This window comes from Melanerpes formicivorus, unplaced genomic scaffold (genome assembly GCF_026170545.1).
Source record: "Melanerpes formicivorus ecotype bairdi unplaced genomic scaffold, bMelFor1.0.p_v2 SCAF_2, whole genome shotgun sequence".
Taxonomy (NCBI): domain Eukaryota; kingdom Metazoa; phylum Chordata; class Aves; order Piciformes; family Picidae; genus Melanerpes; species Melanerpes formicivorus.
Genome location: NW_027142354.1, coordinates 26789662 through 26805168, shown reverse-complemented (window position 1 = coordinate 26805168; position 15507 = coordinate 26789662). Strand labels below are relative to the sequence as shown.

Genomic DNA, 15507 nt, shown 5'->3' with positions numbered 1-15507 from the left:
AAAGCAAAAGGTTTCCAACTTCTGCAATAGGTCCTGTATTTTGTCCTGTGTGAAACAGCTTTGAGTCTCAGGCAAGAGTCATACCCATGAAGGGATAAAATCAAACAGCAAGTTTATGAAAGGCATAGAAATGTTTTTTTTGGTGTGTGTCTATAAACACACTTCTGCTCCCCCCCCCCCCCAAGTGTCAATGTCGATAAATTTAAGACCAAGTATATTATGCATACAGATTTTATTACAAAGTTTTAGCAAAAAAAAAAAGTTTAAAACAAAATTAAAAAAATCTGACCACCAACCAAGTATACAGGAAATGAACAATTCGTTAGAAAAAACAGCAAGTAGCAAGAATCACGCTTGTCCTTGAACATAGAACTCATAGTTCGCCTTTAACACAAATATGAAGTAAGTGTTATATTTCAAGTGGCCAAGTTCATCTGCTTGCAGGAAGTCCTTCACCTCTGGTAAATATTCACTTAACTGCACTCCTGCAACAAAACCTTTGATTACAGCACTGATAAAAGTACTTTGTGTTAGGAGTTAAGATAATTCCAAACCCAAGTAATTTAACTCTGAGGTAAGCACAGGAGTTTACTTAAAAATTGAGAAGATCTAATTCTATTATAGATGTCAAGAAATACAATAAAGCTTAAGCAGGCTTTAAACTGAGTTTAGGGGGCAAAAGAAAAGGCAACAAAAAGGTGTTTCCTACTCAAAAAACCTTCTCAGTGAATTTATGATGACATTTAAAATCCTTAAACCTAAAATCCAAGTCTTCACATAACATGTCACCAAGATACAGAAAAGAAAGATCAGTCAATACAACAAATACTTCTGTCATCAGTTGCAACATTTCAATCTGGGGGCTGAGAATCTTGTGAAATGGAAGAAACTGACAGAACTGAATACAGAAAACTAGAACTACTCCAAAGAACTTAATCTTTGTGGTTTTGATATGAAGGCTTCTCTCTTCTGGAAAAAGTTCACATGCAGCAATATTTGGAATGGACCTTGACTCTAAATTGCACCCTTCCTCCCCCCAGCTGTAACTTCCATAATCATAACCTCCCATGGTCAGCTTTAGCTTTGTTTATGTTCCTCCCACCCCAGCCTCTCAGGGAGGAAAAACAAAAGCACATTGAAGGTAGTTACTAATCCCTTATTTTTACAGAAGATATGTATTTAACTCCAGAAGACATACTTTACTGTATAGTAAGGAAGTGCTTAAAAATCTGACTGCTGCCCTACTGAACAAGCAATTTGAGGGTACCTATATTATCACCCAGAAATCTGCTCATCTCTTATCCCCTCAACATTCTAAAAAGAGAATTAGGTACATATAATTGTAATCATCTAGTGGAATAGACATGGAAGTTCTTATTACTCTAAGAATTTATTAATGCTATATCTTACATATTAGTGTCCATCTTAAGCAGCTTTTGGAACAACTACATTTCAACTATATTTAAACACACTTTACCTTCTTTCAGTAGCTTTTGTAATATTTTCACAAATATACTGTCTTTAGATGCTTCAATTGGATCACCTTTACCATCTAAATTGGACCATCTGCAAGTCAAAGAACAATTTGTGAAAGAATTGCATAGATGAAATTAAATGAAAACAAACAAGGAAAAATATGCAGGGAATTTGATAAATTGTCAAAGGCAATCAATACATGTTCACATAATTTTTATGTGTGTGGCTACAGCTCAAAGTAAGAGCTTTTTTCTATCTTGTGTAATTCTTTATTCCAAGAGTATCTTCTGCTGTGGCTCTAACTTTTCAGTTGTTAAAAATTCCTGTTGTACATAGAATCATAGAATCAATAAGTTTGGAAAAGACCCGAGAGATCATCAAGTCCAACCTATTACCTAACATCTCATGACTAACTAAACCATGGCTTCAAGTGCCACATCCAGTCCTTTCTTGAACACCTCCAGGGACGGTGACTCCATCACCTCCCTGGGCAGCACATTCCAATAGCCAGACAAAACCAGGTCTTGTAGCGCTCTCTAAAACAGCATGAGCTTCTTAGGACCACTGGGACATGCTCGTAACAGATCTGGACCCAGCTCCTAGGAGCCAGGACTGACAGATTTTCTGTACTTCACTGAAACCATGGTTTTACCCTGGATGTCACTTAAATTCCAAAATTTTGAGGATTTCATCTTTAACATCTACTGTGAAGAGTATAAAGGAAGGAGAGACAGAAGGAGAAGGGGCATTTAAGGAAACAAATCACTCAGGCACTAAACAGAACAGAAAATCAGAAGCGTGCTCATCAAGGCTGTTTTACCCACGCTGCCATTTGTGGCTGTTAAGCTAGAAAACAGGTTGTCATCCTTAAAAGCAGGTTACTGTAATGCTTACTCTTGGATGTAGATGGAAGTAAACCCCACCTCTTACGAAATAGCAACTGATCTCTTTCTGAGCCTTGTTGCCTGGAAATTCAACTGTTACAATTTGAGATTACTTTGCACTATATAGAAAACTTGATGTATCTGTTTAGTCAGTGTAGCAGAAAAATCTTGTCAGCATTATATATGATCTGGATGGTTTAGATAGGCTCAAAACTCTGTTCTTGGCCCAGGGTAGGCTGTAGACAAACCATTTACTGGACTGGTGCCATGCAGGAGTTCTGGATTCTTCAGTCCTGAACATAACAGCAAGGGAAGAAAACGCTTGGAATAGCGTGAACCTGCTCCTGCATAATATTCATGTCCTATGTGACAATAACTTAGCCATGCAACTACTGATACATTTTCTACTAATCATTGTTCTTTGAAATCTATTATGTGCATAAATGTCAATCCAAATGCTGCTTAGTTCCATTCTAATCACAAATGACTCAGTGCATTTGGAATATACTTTTTCCTCATCCTTTCTTCTTTAGGTCCTTTCAGAGCATGGATGGGAGCTGGAAAACCTGTGTAACTTCTGAAATTTAGAAAGGAAAGGGAGGAAATTCCAAGAGTTATTTAATCTGGAAGAGAACATCAGCACTGCATGATAAGAAGATTATTCTGACCAGTTGGATTCAACCTGTAATTGGTTGTGAACATCCACAAAAGTGACGCTTTTAGGAAACATTTAATTGATTATAGTCAAGAATGGAACCCATTGTATTGGGTTTGGCTGAGCTGGAGTTAGTTCTGTGATGCACCACTGCTTTGTCTGCTGCTGAGTAGTGCTTGCACAGCACCCAGACTGTACTTTTCCAACATTCCCCTGCTCAACAGCAGGCTGAGGGATGGGCAAGATCTCGGGAGGGGACACAGACAGTCCAGCTGACCCAAAGTGACCAAAGGGGTATTCCATGCCATGTGATGTCAGCTCAGATATAAAAGCTAAGTGAAAGAAGGAAGTCCTGGGGGCATTCGATAATGGTGTCTTGCCCTTTGGCACAACCAATATGTGTACTGAAGCCCTGCTTCCTGGGGAGTGACCAAATACCTCCTGCTGATGGGAAATAGAGTCATATTTTTATTTGCTCTTTCTTCCGTGCTTTTGCTTTTTGTCCTCTATCTTGACTCCTGGGCCTTTGTTGCATTTTCCCTCTCCCTTGTCCATCTAAGAAGGGCACGTGGCCCCCAGCCAGGGCCAAACCACCATGTAACTTTAACTCAAAAAGGTCATGAATTTGTCAGTGACCAACAATAAGTAAAAATGTTTGCAGGAATGACCTCTTCACATTGCTCTTAAAAAGTTTTTATCTTGATTTTTTTTTTCCAAAGATAAAAAAAGTTTCAGCATAGTTTATTTCTTTTACCTTAGCAAAGGGTTCAAGAATGAAAGCTGCATAGCTACATTTCTGTCTCAGGTACGAAGAATGGAGAGTATGTTGCCAGCAAGCTAAGTGAATAAAGTACTACAGATGATTTATTTATTTTTTTTTTTGAGTGGGTTCATTTTACAACTAAAAAGGCACGTTTGGATTACATACTTCACATACATTACTGACCATAATACTATGAAATTCAGGCTTTTTGGTGAGCTAGAGTAGTATACTAATATGCCATTCTGGAAAAGCTATGTCACAAATACTCCTAGTTTATACTGGACTTACCCATCTCTTTGTAGAGCCTTACAGAGAATTTTAAGTTTAAGCTCATTTATATCCACTTCCTCTTCCTTCAATTCATATAAGGAGAAAAGACAGCCAAGTTAGATTTTCAAACAATTTTCTTAAAGAAATTGTCACTCTTTCACACATTGTACTGATGAATTAGATTCAATTACTGAACACTGTTTTTAAACATGTTATTATTAGGCAACCTGGTCATATTGTTGAAACACCAAAGACTTCATTTCCCCTTGAAAACATGTCTTGGACTTTCTATATTATCACAAAACTTCTGATGACCAACTACCTCAGTTTGAAAGCAGGCAGATTTTAAAGCATCAAACAAATTCCATTGTGTAAACTGCATTCTAGGCAAGTTTTATTTTAAAATGTGATAAATGGTGCCTGAAGTCAAGGCTCTTTTGTTAACATGACTGAGCTATGAATTAATATGCATTAATGTCCACATTAGCATGTATGCAATTTGCTTTGAAAAGGGCTGTCCCTTCATTGCACAGAAACTTCGAGATAATTTGTACTAGAGTTCCTTTTAAAGTTTCAGGAACAACAGATTCTTGTTTGTTTTGTTGTTGGTTGGGGTTTCTTTCCCCCCTATCTCTCAATGTCCTGAAGCATCACACCTACTTTAATTTCCCTTCACAAGAGATAAAAAAACACAAATGCTTGAATTTACAGATTTGGAAGCAAGAGGATGAGGCTTGACTTTCTGCTACACTTTTGATGGGTTGGACACGATGATCTTGAAGGTCTCTTCCAACCTGATTTGGTTTGGTTTATTCTAAATATTTTTGCAAGAGAAAAGCAGGGAAAATAAGGGAACAGCCAGTTTTTAGACTCTAGGGTAAACCATCTCTAATTTGTGCCGAATGTCTATACTCAAGTTGTTAGAGACTCAAAGATCAGAGCAAAAACACGATTTTGAAACCTCATGGGTGTAGAGTGGTATTTATTTTGTTTAGATGTAAAAAAAAGAAAAACTTGCCAGTGGTCATGAACTGTTTTCACAAAATTTAAGAAGAACATTTAAAAGAGAAACACATGAGTTCACTCAAAGTTTGGTTGCTGTTTTTTTACTGCAAGGTATTATTCTTCAGACTACTAATGTTGTAAAAGTAAGGGGAAGTTAAAAAAAAAAAATATGCATTTTTTCTTAACTGAAGTGAACTAAAAGTATCTTGCTACTCTAAGTAGCAACACTATTTCCTCAGTGCACAAAGTACAATATAGTGCTAAACACGGGGCAGGCAAACATTTGTGCGTAAAGCGTGAATCCTAGCTAACAACGGTAACAAAATGTTATTTAAAACAGAGTTTGATAAAAGAAATGCAATTAAAAACTATTTTAAATTAATTTACATTTTAAAAGCAATTTACATTATTAAGATATTCGTAACTGTCGAGCCAAAGTTACTCAAGACCAACAAAATGTCACAATGGCCTTCACAAAGTACTACCACAGAGCAGATTTTAACTTGGAGTCTACCTAGACTAACAGGAATTGGGATAAATCGGAGAAGATCTCTCATTTTCAATTAGTAAGGAAGACTTTTGCTAAACTAATACAACTTCGGCATTTTAGCAAAGGTTTTTGTTAGTTCAGGTTTGATGTTTCTCAGAAGTTGATTTATTCATGCTTAGTGGAAAATGACTCTTGACAAGATGACAGATCATACAAGGACATGCAGCAAGAAAGCCATTCTGTGGCTCAGTACTATTTACATGTTAAAAAGCTGGTGAATATCCCACATTATCTCATGACAACGAGAGAAACTGCCAGTAGGAAAGAACAAGGACTAAACTACTAAAGAAAGTCTGCAGGGAAGCAGGGCTCTAAAAAAAGAAACTATAGACTATAAATGGGAAGTGAGGATGAGGAGTGTCATTTTTCTTAAATAATCTAAACCACATTTGACATTAAATCTGCAGTGACTACAAAAACAAACTGAAAAAAACACAACCGCATCAGTGGTTACAATAAGCTAATATGTTAACTAACTACAGATGTACCATCCTAGCTCAAATAATAATACATAGAAATGTCTGGATTAAAAATTATTCAAACACTTTTCCTACCTCATCAATATATTCCAGCAGATCAAGTGCTTTCTTGAAGTCATACTCATTAGCCCTTCTGTTCTCATCACATATGTACATCTAGGATATGAGAGATAACACAGAGCATTATTTTTAGCCTACAAACTAATGTAACTGATACCATGGACAACTCATTGTGGGAAGACCACCATGTATTTTCCACTTACATGACTCTCTCATGAAAATATGTCTTGATTCAACTGCAAGTGTTTTTATAGTGAGGAATATACTTAAGCTTTTGGAGCAGCATTCCACCTACATGACAATGGTGTGTGGACAGAAGGGATTGGGTATGAGGCTGCTAGGTTTCAAATTTAAATGCCATTTAAGGCTGTAACATTCCTGGACTATTGTAGCCAGAGCTCAGCTCCACAAATAAGCTCTCCGAATTATTTCGGTAATTAAGCTCAAAGCAGTACTTAAGCACACGGACTGCCTTTCGCCTTTTAAAAACAGAGGAGTTGGCTATTATAGTTCATCCCCACCCCCCACCCCCCAATACAATCTGAAATTAGTACTTCAAGGAATTTAACATTAATGCTCTTTAATTTATTTACTGTTTCCCAGTTTCATTCTCACATTACAAGTAGCAACTATGAACACTGGTTTGACAATAGAGAGAATTCAGAAGGAAAACTGTCATGGTGTCAGTGCTTGTCAAGTCATGAGTGACACCTCCTACTCCTCCCTAACCCCACAGAAAAAGACACAGGTCATGACTGGAGCATCTGCTATTACCGTTCTAAGGAAATAAGAAAGTAAAGGAGCGCTCTATTAGCCTTTGACTTTCTACAAGACTACAGAAAAGCAAGAAGTTATAAAACTGACACCAGACATAATCTGATTTTGTTTCAGAACACATCATTGTATTCACCAAGTATCTTGTGTGTGTATCACTGGATGGGAAAGATATGCTGCCAACGAGGCAGAAAAGGTTGGGCTACTGGTTCCTGGCTACCACCACAAAGGAGTGTGGAATAAGACTCGGCACTGTTAGTGATCCCAATACTGGAGCAGTTCATGGTTTTGTTTTGCTATGGGTTGAGTTTTTGCTTCTTTTTGAAATGGAAGTGGAAAAAACTAATTTTAAAATTGAAAGACTTCAGATGCCTCTTTGCAACAAGTGACCAAAAAACCTCTGCCTGCTTCTAGCCCTCTCTTTTTCTGGATTGTGGCATTTCTTTCCACTAAGGTGGAATTCTTTGTTCCTTCTGACTTTCAAGTTCTGTTCTACTAAGAATATAAAGGTAAAAATTGTATCATATGCAGTAAGTGGCTTATAGCAGCAAAACAACTTCTAGCACTGTGTTGATTCACTTTTTTTTCCTCCTAGCAGCACCCTAAAGCACATATTCAAGAAGAAGTTTGAACTAAAACCAGCATTCTGAAGTTTGGCACTTGCAGAAACTAAGCAAAGATAAACCAATTTGTGTATCAGATCTTCAGGTGCTTAGCAAGTCACATAACTGACAATGACAACTGTGATCTTCTCATTGTATCATACAGAGGCAGAAAACATAAAGGGACTTGACCTAGGTAATGAAGAAAACATGAGATACTTACATCAATGAGCTGAGATACAGACAACACTGGCATATCATTGAGGTTCAACTGTTTCTCTGACAGTAATTGTTCTGGAAGTGTCTCCTGATGCAACAGAAAGCGTTCCTGTTCTGATATTTCTTGCAGTCATTTAAGGAAATGAATGTTTCTTGTTATTAAAATGTAATAATAAATGCTACAGCACAGTAATAACTGCCAAGTCACAATATTATTCAGGTCTCCAAGTATTTGTAATGAAGCATTTTCTTTGGATGCTTGTCTATGTGTTAGAAGCACAAAAATGCTTCCACTTCAATATTGTCATCCTGGTGAACTAGTTCTTACTTTCCACTCAGGTTCCCAGTGAAATACTGATCATTTTTTTCTTTTTTTCCCCCTCAAACCCACAAAATGAATATGCATGATTGGAGGAAAGCTGTTGCACTAAGGCAGGAAAGTTAAGTTGGTTGCAATTTTTAGGAGGTACTTTGTGCCAAGAACGTGCTCCATTTAATGAATTATTCAATTTCTGATTGTTTTGGTTTCCAGTATGACCTGCTTCAGGGGCAGAAACTTACTAGGCTGAAACAATCAAAAAGGAATAACTTCAGCCACATCGAGTGAACACTGCCATTCCCACACAGTTCCACTGTATGGTAGAAAGGAGAAAATAATTCTAAGGAGCACTTGATCTGTTTAAATGGATTAGCAAAATAAGGCAAAAATAATTTCCTTTACCAATGGGAAAATGATAAACAAGTAAAGTCTAGAACAAATTTTGAGAGTCTATTAGTCTCCTGAAACAAAGCTTTGACAGTGGTTTAGGTACTATTCCAAAGCTTCCCCCTGGTGGCCAGTATCGGCTGAACTCTTAATGTACAACGGCTCAATGTACAACGGCTCTTTCACAAACTCACAGCACCCTGCACTGCGAAGACCATGTCAGGAAAAGGGTATTTTCCAAAGGGATAGGAACGGCAGAGCAGGGAACTGCTGCATTTAATAATGAAGCACAATAGGCATTCCTACTATTCCCATTATCACCACGCTCTAATGGAACGGCTGTAACACTGTCACTGTAACTTCATAGTTGCAGAGAGTAAGATGTGAGGAAGTTAAGTCTTGATCATAAATGTATATACTTGCAGGTACATTATTACAATATAACATAGTTACTGAATTTCCTTGCACAGCCTTAAAGTCTTAGGACCTGAGAAGAACTCAGAGCCATTCAATGAAGAGGCTTTGAGAAAGAAAATATTTTTTTCCTCACATCTTGAATATGAAATGCAGCTTCATGAAAACACATTAACTGTGAATGATTTACATGTTTCAGCCACTTTAGGAATGGTCTAATGACTTCTCAAAATACTCTGCAGCTTATTTATGCCAATATTTTGCATGTTATTAGAAAAAGTGGGAAAGCACAAATTTCTCATGCTCACAGTCCTAACTCACAGGTGAAAGTGAATACAGAGGTTACTGCCTCACACTGCCTCCCTTACACCCTTCCTGCAATGAGCATTAAAATCATCAGCCTGTTTATCCTTGCCACATTGTTAGTGCTCAACCTAATTAACAGTATGGAAAATTAATGTGATTCTAATTCAGTAACTTCATTAGAACATTCTTCACTTGGCTTAGTTTTTATTTCACAGAATCACAGAACATTAGGGGATGGAAGTGACCTTGAAAGACCATCTAGTTCAACCCCCATGCCATGGCAGGATCACCTAAAGTAGGTCGCATCCAGACAGGTTTTGAATGTCTCCAGAGAAGCAGACTCCACCACCTCTCTGGGCAGCCTGTTCCAGTGTTTTGTCACCCTCACAGTGAAAAAGTTTTTCTTTATGTTCCTGTGGAACTTCCAGCCTGTACCCATTGCCCCTTGTCCTGTCACTGAACATCACTGAGAAGAGCCTGGCTCTGTCCTCCTAACAGTCAGCCTTCACAGAGTTATAAACATCAATGAGATCACCTCTCAGCCTCCTCCAAGCTAGAGACCCAGCTCCCTCAGCCTTTCCTCATAAAGCAGATGTTACATTCCCCTAATCCTTTGTGGCTCTGCACTGAACTCTTTCAAGCAGTTCCCTGTATTTCTTACCTTCTATTTTCTCTTGCAGTATGTCTTCTGAGAAGTCAGATGCCAGTGCAGCTAATTTGCTCAAGCCAAGAAGTGTTTTCTTCTTTGCAAAATATCGAGTCTCCATATTTGCTAAAGTCTGCAATGTTCTGTGAGCCTGACATTAATAGAAGTATGAGAAATCAGTTTCATAAGTTAACATCAGAAGGTTAGCAGATAAGGATTTAACAAACTGCAGTCTCACAGCTATTTATCATTTGTAATAGTATAAATCTTATTTTTCAAAGTTGCACAACTTCCATGTTAGAATTCTGCATTACACTCTTCAGAAAGAGAGAGAGATGTCCCCTCCAATTACACCCAGGAAAATCTTTTCAGTACTAATCATGAAAAAACTTTAATAACGAAAAACTCTTACAAACAAAGGACAAATTGCAACTTCACATATTTTACCTCTGGCATCTTAATTAAGGTTTTGTCACAAAAGCAATTGATAGTCACTGCAAAACACCAGTTCCATCAAAGTAGTGATCATGTAGACAAAACTTCCCTGATAAAAAGTCACCAACAAGAGATGAAAAGCAGGCCTAATTTCCATTAGATGGTGCAGTGGCTTAAATAATATACCACCTGGTGCGTGGAGAAGGCCTTTTGGTACTCCATTAATAATCTGTCTCATCTCTTTCCTAAGTCAGCCAGATAAGCTCTCTTTTGATGAGAAAGACTCATAACTAAGTGACTTCCCTTCTTGAACATGAGCTTGACCTGTCTTAACATGCAGTATTTCACTTTGGTTGTATTTAAGAACCCTTACCTTTTGCAAATCCTGACTGTTGATTTCATGCAACCAGCTCAGATGCTCATGGGCTTGCAAGAAACTGGCTAGCTGTCCATGCTGAGCAATAGGCTGAGACAACAGCTTCCCTCGCTTTCCTTTTTCTAGATACCAGCGAAACAGGAAGTCTGAGAAATTCTGAAGACAACAGGAATATGAACAGATTTTAAAAGTTACACTGAAATACCTTGTTTGTCTTCCAAGGCAAAATGCTTCATAAAATAAAATTGGTGAGATTATGGCAAAAACCTACTTAACAAAACAAGACACACAACACCAGTGTTGAGGAATAAACTTTGTTGTGATAAAAACAGTATTCAGAGAATTCATGAGTACTCTAACAGATGCTGCTACACACAGCATCCTTCAACGGAAGTGAAGGAAGTGCCAATGGTAAATTCTTCATGTTAATCTACAAGAGTGGTAACAAGTATCACATCAATCTCAATTCTGATCTTACTTTTTCACCTGTTCCTTTGCCTTCCTTAGAACTCTGTGTTTACTATTTCCTTTCATATATGTTTATTTCTGCTGTTACTGTTTTTGAAACATTACCTCCTATCTCCAAGTGACCCTACAACCTTCATGGCCCCACTCATTACTAAAAACTTTTTCTTAAAAATAAAAAGAAAAGAAAGAAAGCCCACAACTATTTCATCCTCAAAAGCTTCAACAGCTAATCAGGATTTATGTTTGAGATTTTAGTCTTTTTCAGAATAATTATAAATTTTTATTGCATTAACAAGTTTGAAGACACCATCAGCCTGATACTCTATCCATTAGACTTATCTAGTCAGCTCTACCTTTGCCACAGTGACTTCTTTTCAGAAAATATTACATTTTTCCTTTTTAAAATGAAGCATGTGAAGAGAAAAAAAAAATACCCCTTTCTTCAGCAGTATTTCAGACTCACTATTAAAAAGGTATACTAGAATTGCTATCTTCTACTGACACTGTTTTATTTTCTTAGTAAAACAATTTTTCTATACTCTATTAGGAAACCTGTAGACTGCAAGATTTTTCTTTCGATAGTTGTTGTGCAAAGCTAAACAAATTGATCTCATCACCTCTCAAGTTAGGAAGCTTTTATCCTATTCCACTCACTTCAAGTAGTCTCTATCAGCTTTGCCATAAGCTTTCTGTTTTTTCAGCACACTTATGACCTTTACAGCAGATTTTAACAGACATTAGAAAAAATTGTGTCAAACAAGTGCCTAGCAGGACAACAAACAAACAAACCAAACCAAAAAGACAACAGCAACACTCCTACCTTTCCCTTCCTCTTAACTGCTCTTCTGTTTAGATGCCTAACAATCTCATCTTCTCTTTTGGAAATTATCTTTGAATTACTTTAGTTTAATAAAACAGCAATATGCCAACTACAACACCTCAGTGAAGTCAGAAAATACAAGATGATGTTGAGAGTGAGACAATGTGTAAGGCACAAAAAAGGTCCCATAGAGCTAGCACTTGCATTTCTTCTGACTTGCTTCACAGTCTCAGTCTCTCCTCTTTGGGTTCTGTACAGTGAATGCTGACTTCAATTTTCCACATTACACCTCTACATACATACAAATACCTATGCATTGAAAAACAACCACCACCACTAATCAACCTCCCACCCAACCAAAACACATTTGCAACGTTTCAGTTACAAACTTATTATAAAACACACTCCAGAGCAAACAGGAAAAAAGAGAATTACCTGATCTGCAAACTGACTCATGTACCGTTGTAACCTGGCCTGGTTGTCTGTCTGCTCACACATTTGCACCAGGATATCAAAGTCACAGTACTTCTCTGCTAAAGTAGCTGCCATCTGATACTGTCCCAGGGAAACTAAGTAATGAAGAAAAAGTTGTATCAAACAATGTCATCTTTGACCATAAGAAGATGAGTGAGGGCAGACAACAGAAAAATTGAAACAAGTTTTAAATGTTCCTATCAGAGAGATACACATTCCCAAAGAAACATTCACTTCCTGCATACACACATCCTGTGCACACACAATTGCACGCACCTGCCACCTCTGTCCCCCACAGAGAAGAAAGAAGCAGCAGCAGGCAAAGGCTTCTGATAAAAAACAGCACAACTAAAGGTAACAGGGTTTGTATTAAAAGTATATTCTTTAAACTCATTCTTTTTGCTTCAGTTCAGTACATGACAGTCAACAGGATACTCAGTTTTGTTTGTAAGGAAATCCGAACTTCAGATTGACCATAGCATGAAATGTATTTGCAAGCTAACAGAGCCCATGAATGTCATGGGTCAAAGTGAAAATGATAGTTTAAGAGATTTAAGAATGTTAGGAGGCAGTGTTAGCTAAAAAAATTAGATTTTATAAAGTTGCTAAAATGCATTTACTTCAAGTTATTCTCACTTAAAAAAGGGGGCCTTGCTGTCTGTTACTCATTAAAGAGTTGACAACATGTAACATGTTAAACAACAGGCTTGATTATTAAATAATCAAGATTAAAAAAGTTATCTTTTCCCTGACAAACACTAAACAGTTTTTTAGGCATTTAAGTTTATGACAACTGGTGACAATATACACATTTGGAAATTACTTTGTAGGCTATTTTCAGCCAAGCAGCAAAAGATAAACTGCCAAAAAAATACAAGAAGTTAGCAAAAGAAAAAATATTCAAGGAGAAGCGTGTCATATTAGAGGCACAAGCATGGATGCAGTCCTGGATACAACTCTGACCTGTTTCTATATTTTAAATATCTCACTAAATCATAAAAATAGAGTTAAAAATGTAATTCATACTCAAGTGCCATTCACTCCACCAGATTTGCACCACTTCCTCACCAAACGGCACACCGAATCCTCGCCTTAAGGAAAACCGTACTTACGGAGGGGAGACAAGAGTTCTGATCTTTTCTGCACATATTCCATTTCCAGATTGCTGTATCGCTCCTGATCAGCAGGGCGGTCCACGGATTTCAGCTGAGAAACATAGCCATCTAGAAAGCAATCCAGTAGTGCCACCAACTGCTCAGCCACAATGCTACGGAGGTTACTGTCAGCCTGAGGGTACACCATGTTCAGAATGATTCCGTGCTGACGTATTATTGATGCACGAAGGCAACTAGATGCTTGGGAAAACACCACAGACAGCATTAAAATCATATAATAGGAATATTAGAAATAATGTTTTATAATAAATAATATCATAAAAAGAGTATGTGCTGTACTGCAACAAAAACATTACTATATATAATTAAAAAAAGAAGTAGGAAGGAACAAGTGAAACAGTTCAATTTAAAAATCAAAGCAATACTGTTAAAAACAAACAAACTCACTCCAAAAAGCCCCAACACCCAATGATAGAATAGAATTAACCAGGTTGGAAGAGACCTTTGAGATCATTGAGTCCAACCCACCATCCACCACCATCTAATGAACTAAACCATGGCACCGAGCACCCCATCCAGTCTCTTCCTAAACACCTCCAGTGATGGTGACTCCACCACCTCTCTGGGCAGCCCATTCCAATAGTCAATCACTCTTTCTATGAAGAACTGATTAACTAAAACAACACAAAACCCTCAAACACATATTTATATCTACCTTTACATGGAAAATTTGGCCAAAATATGGTGGGGGAGGGGGAAGAAAAAAAGAACAGGAATAAAACCATTCCCTGAACTACAGGGATCTACACTGTCAACTATCAGTATCAGCTGTTTTTCAGAAGAATCACTTGCACACTGAAGAGACAATTCCTGTTAATCTGAATTAAATATTGGATGTAGTCATCAAGATACAACACAACAAAACATCTTTATCTTGGGAGCACTACACATGGTGTGTTTCACACGTAGAGGCCACATGGAAGCTGACACAGCACTGGAAATTGCTTGCTTCTGCAAACGTTTGTTCTGATAGTTTTTCATGTTATTAAACCGTCAAAACAAAATACACTTAAGGAAGGGGAGAATCATCAATCCTTTAAAAACATTCATATTTTTACAATTAATTTTAATGTTATGTATGCCATAGGTCTACCAACCGGAACCAGAGCATTAAAAATAAACAAACAAAGAAAACCCACAAAGAAACCAACCAAAAAAGTTTTGGTCTTCCAAACTTGGTTTAAAAGAATTTTAATTAAAAATAAGCATCCTTTGATTCATTCCATTTAGTTCAAACAAAAGCTTTAGCTTGTCCTACTCCTGCCGGTCAACCTTGTAGCAGATTTTAATGACAAGTTAAACATTTGGATTGAACGTGTCCAGAGAAGGGCAACAAGGCTGGCGAGAGGCCTCCAGCACAAGCCCTATGAGGAGAGGCTGAGGGAGCTGGGGTTGTTTAGCCTGGAGAAGAGGAGGCTCAGGGGAGACCTTATTGCCCTCTACAACTTCCTGAAGGGTGGTCATGGCCAGGAAGGGGTTGGTCTCTTCTCCCAGGCAACTAGCACCAGAACAAGAGGACACAGTCTCAAGCTGCGCCAGGGGAAGTTTAGGCTCAAGGTGAGGAGAAAGTTCTTTACTGAGAGAGTTGTTTGCCATTGGAATGTGCTGCCCGGGGAGGTGGTGGAGTCACCATCCCTGGAGATGTTCAAGAGGGGATTGGACATGGCATTTGGTGCCATGGTTTAGTCATGAGGTCTGTGGTGACAGGTTGGACTTGATGATCTTTGAGGTCTCTTCCAACCTTGGTGATTCTGTGATTCTTGTTTTCTGAAGCTCAGGAAAATTATTTCTTGTTTAGGACTACTACTGAAATAGCAGTAACACTTCTCACCTGTCCATGGAATATACTCAGGTTCTCTTTCTGGAAGCTCTCCTGTTTTATATAACGAGGCTTTAGACTGACGATACTGACAGGCAGACTGTAGCATGTCCTATTTAAAGGCAAGGACA

General features: G+C 37.8%; 1 protein-coding gene across 1 annotated transcript in view; it reads right to left on the bottom strand.

Moving 5' to 3' along the window:
- Positions 1 to 215: 215 nt before the first annotated feature.
- The window catches only part of NUP133 (nucleoporin 133), a 34095-nt gene continuing 18803 nt past the window's right edge, over positions 216 to 15507 (bottom strand). Inside the window, exons 17-26 of the mRNA XM_068154137.1 lie at positions 15389 to 15488; positions 13495 to 13737; positions 12344 to 12477; positions 10618 to 10776; positions 9825 to 9960; positions 7742 to 7860; positions 6158 to 6238; positions 4067 to 4131; positions 1478 to 1566; positions 216 to 485 (exon numbers count right to left, since the gene is read on the bottom strand). Coding sequence (XP_068010238.1) covers positions 349 to 485; positions 1478 to 1566; positions 4067 to 4131; positions 6158 to 6238; positions 7742 to 7860; positions 9825 to 9960; positions 10618 to 10776; positions 12344 to 12477; positions 13495 to 13737; positions 15389 to 15488 — 1263 coding nt within the window. The 3' untranslated portion in view covers positions 216 to 348. The remainder of the gene's footprint in view (positions 486 to 1477; positions 1567 to 4066; positions 4132 to 6157; positions 6239 to 7741; positions 7861 to 9824; positions 9961 to 10617; positions 10777 to 12343; positions 12478 to 13494; positions 13738 to 15388; positions 15489 to 15507) is intronic.